Source organism: Poecilia latipinna, unplaced genomic scaffold (assembly GCF_001443285.1).
Source record: "Poecilia latipinna isolate Pla-1442-1.1 unplaced genomic scaffold, P_latipinna-1.0 Scaffold182, whole genome shotgun sequence".
NCBI lineage: Eukaryota > Metazoa > Chordata > Actinopteri > Cyprinodontiformes > Poeciliidae > Poecilia > Poecilia latipinna.
The window spans coordinates 267,133-270,604 of NW_015112798.1; the positions used below are offsets into that span (position 1 = coordinate 267,133).

General features: G+C 39.8%; 1 protein-coding gene across 1 annotated transcript in view; it reads left to right on the top strand.

The window, feature by feature from the left end:
- Positions 1-3,105, top strand: part of LOC106946228 (serine/threonine-protein kinase pim-2-like) — a 7,546-nt gene extending 4,441 nt beyond the window's left edge. The window contains exons 2-9 of the mRNA XM_015030438.1: positions 141-425; positions 510-638; positions 759-853; positions 1,067-1,114; positions 1,201-1,416; positions 2,289-2,466; positions 2,562-2,732; positions 2,844-3,105. Of these exons, the coding sequence (XP_014885924.1) occupies positions 141-425; positions 510-638; positions 759-853; positions 1,067-1,114; positions 1,201-1,416; positions 2,289-2,466; positions 2,562-2,732; positions 2,844-2,935 (1,214 nt within the window). The 3' untranslated portion in view covers positions 2,936-3,105. The remainder of the gene's footprint in view (positions 1-140; positions 426-509; positions 639-758; positions 854-1,066; positions 1,115-1,200; positions 1,417-2,288; positions 2,467-2,561; positions 2,733-2,843) is intronic.
- Positions 3,106-3,472: the final 367 nt, after the last annotated feature.

The window sequence follows — 3,472 nt, forward strand, 5'->3', positions numbered from 1 at the left end:
CAGATATATATATATATATATATATATATATATATATATATATATATATATATATATATATATATATATATATATATATATATAAAATAAATAAATAAAATGATTGAATGATATTGAATGATTGAACTCTCTCACTTTAGAGGGCAATAGCAGCATGACGCCACCAAGCATAGAGTCTGCTGAGTACACCAGACCAAGGAAAAGGAAAAAAGCTGCAGATGAGACCCCCAGAAGACGGATCATGGTCTCTCAGTTGGCTGGAGCCTCCACAAGCTGCCGGGACCCGATCAGAACCAAGAGGAGACTGAGGAGTAAGACCACAAAGGAGGCAGAGGAATCTTCACCACCGGCCAAGAAGAAAAAGAGGGGACTCCTGCAGCGGGTCCTAACCAAAGAGCCTCCATCCTCCTTGGACATCAGCTCAGGTTGACTTGTGTTGGGACTCACACATTTTTTATGATAATGGAATATTAATATGTCACATTGTTCCTGCTTCATCTCATTGTTAGAGTCAAGCAGCCTCAGTCCGGCACTTTGCAGCACAGGAGTAGGAGGTTTAAGGAAGAGGAAACTGAGGAGGCAGAAGACAGAAATAATGGAGATAGATGAAGACAGAGTCGATTCCCAAAGAGATCAGAGTAGTGATAGATTTGTAATATAAGCATTCATGAGACAAAATTTCCATAATAAGCACTGAGATAACATTAGTGTTTTATTTTGATGCTTTGTGATATTTGAACATGTGTTTGTATGTTTAGGTGACTTCCTTGAAAAATATATCGAGCTGGATCAACTGGGAGAAGGAGGCTTTGGATTTGTGTTTTCTGGATATCGGGTAGAGGATAAATTACCTGTAAGGGTTATGATCCACTCCCCCACAACTCTCCCCGCCACACACACACACATTCACTTAAGTCACTTTGTTGTTTTTTTTTTATTAAGGGTCAGAGAACTATCACTGATAACCACCTTACAGAATCTAACATTAGAAAGTACAAAATACTGCATCTCTTAAAGGATATTGTCTCCCTAACATGCTAACCAAAGTCTTGTTTCTATCTTATAGGTGGCTATCAAGCGCATCCCAAAAGACAACGTGGTCATCAAACATAAGGTAAGTGAGCTACAGCATCTAGCAGTGTTTCTTCTTGTGGATTCCAGATGCATTGTGGGTTTCTCCTGTTTGTCTGGATGTTTCAGGATGAGAACGGCAGGGAGCTGCCCATGGAGGTGGCTGTCATGCTAGAAATGGGGAACCTAAGCAGTGCACTGTGGCAGTCAGCCTTCGTGACCCTGCTGGACTGGTACGATCTGGACGAACACCTGATCATTGTGATGGAAAGGCCCATGCCTTCTGACAACCTGTCAGACTACCTTATGGAGCACAACGGTTGCCTTAAGGACAAGGAGGCAAAGGTAAGCTGCTGGATGAGTTTTAGAGATTTTGTCAAATGTGCTGCTTTCATTGTTTTGTTTTTCACACTTACTTTATTACAGTCAGGGCTATAAAATACAGTACAGAGTGATATCACTCAAGACATGTCACATGTGTTCAGGTTCAATACATTTTATTCACATTTTATATAATACGCCAATACAAAGCACAACATGCCATATTTCAGAAATAAAATTAATTATGTAAGTTTTTTTTTTTTTTTACAAAAACATTTTCTAAAAACTGTCCAACATTATCTTGGCCATTGCCTTCCTACACTATTCCACTAAAAAACATTGCATTCAGTACAAAAAAGTTTAAAGCAGGGTTGGGGGATAAAACAATAAAATTTGGAAATCTTTCAAGGACAATTTTGGTCCATCACCTGAAAGTGCAAAACATATGGAATACCTGCAAACCTAGTAAGATGTAGGCCTGTCAGTATAGGTCCACCTATACTGACAGGCCTAACAAGATCTGTCAGTTTTTTTCTTCCAGCATGACAGCAACCAAAAGCACACAGCCAGAGTCACCATCCACTCACCAAATGGATAGGAAGGCTAAAATGTGTCTAAAGACACTCTTTATCTTATGACTTACCTTAAGATTTTTCAAAGAAGTTTGACCAAAGCTTTCAGTCGTTATACATGCAAAGTCTAAACTTACCCCAGAAGACTTCCTACTGTAATTGAAGAGATATTGTAGCTCCTAATATCATACATTGAAGTTTGTGTTTGTAACGTAGCTGCATTTGAAAAACGTAAGACAGAGATGGAGACTTTTGCCAGGCAGTACAGTTCTTAACGTCACCTGTATCGCTGCTGTTCTTGACCATGCAATGTTTTTCCTTTAGATCATATTGAAACAGCTAGTGGAAGCAGCGCTCTACCTTCAGAATGCAAACATCTTCCATAGGGACATTAAGGTGGAAAATATCCTGATTAAGACCACTGCAGAAGGCCTACAAGTCTATCTGATAGACTTCGGTTTGAGCTGCTTTGATGACAGACGAGAACATGAACTTTTCTGTGGTATGATTGGACTGTAGAACCCGGTCCTTTCTCATTCAGTAATGCAGTTGTCATTTGTCATTTTACCGGTAGTCTTATTCCTACACATATTTAAGGTACTCCTGATCACTTCCCACTGGACTGGTACATTAACACTAACTACAGGGCTGGACCTACAACTGTGTGGCAGCTGGGCGTGGTCCTGTATGAAATAGTCCACAGGCATCAGTTCCAGACTTCAAACTTCCTTTCAAAAAAGCTGAAGATCAGTAAAAAGCTCTCCAAGAGTGAGACAAACTTATCAGCATAGCTCACAGTGCCAAAAAATCTGTTCTGTGTCGTTTTGTTTTGTTCCCCTGGCTCTGTTCATTGTTGCTGTTTGACCTCTGACCCTTCAGACTGCCAGGATGTTCTGACAAAGTGTCTGAGGGTTGACCCTGAGGAGCGTCCCACACTGGAGCAGCTGCTGAACCACCCGTGGTTTTCGTAGACTGCACACACACACACACACACACATACACACACCTATGTACACACACACACACACACACACACGTGTACACCACACACACATATGTACACCCACTCACTGCACTTATACATTTTTACTTTTTCTAGCATTCTTGGCAACTTTGGTCTTTTCTCTTGTGCTCTGGTTTCCTTCGGTTTTCTCTTCTACTTGAAACAACTTCCATTGAGTTGTTTCAATGGAAACAACTCAACAACTCCTGGGTTTTGTTCCTCAACCCAGGAACAAAACCCAGTTTGTTCCTGGGTTTTCCTGTTTCCTTCGAATTTCTCCTCTATTCTTGAAATCATATTTTCTTTTTTTTTTTTTTAGCATCGTTGACTTTTAGAAGCTTATTTTGATATTTGTTGACTTTTCCAGGTTTTCATGTGTCCTTCTTTACTTTCCTTTTATTCATAAATCATCCTTTTTATTTTAATAGGTTATTTTTGTTTTTTCTCCGGGTGCTCCGGTTTGATTATCTAATCAAAACCTCCAATCAGAACAATATTAATAAGG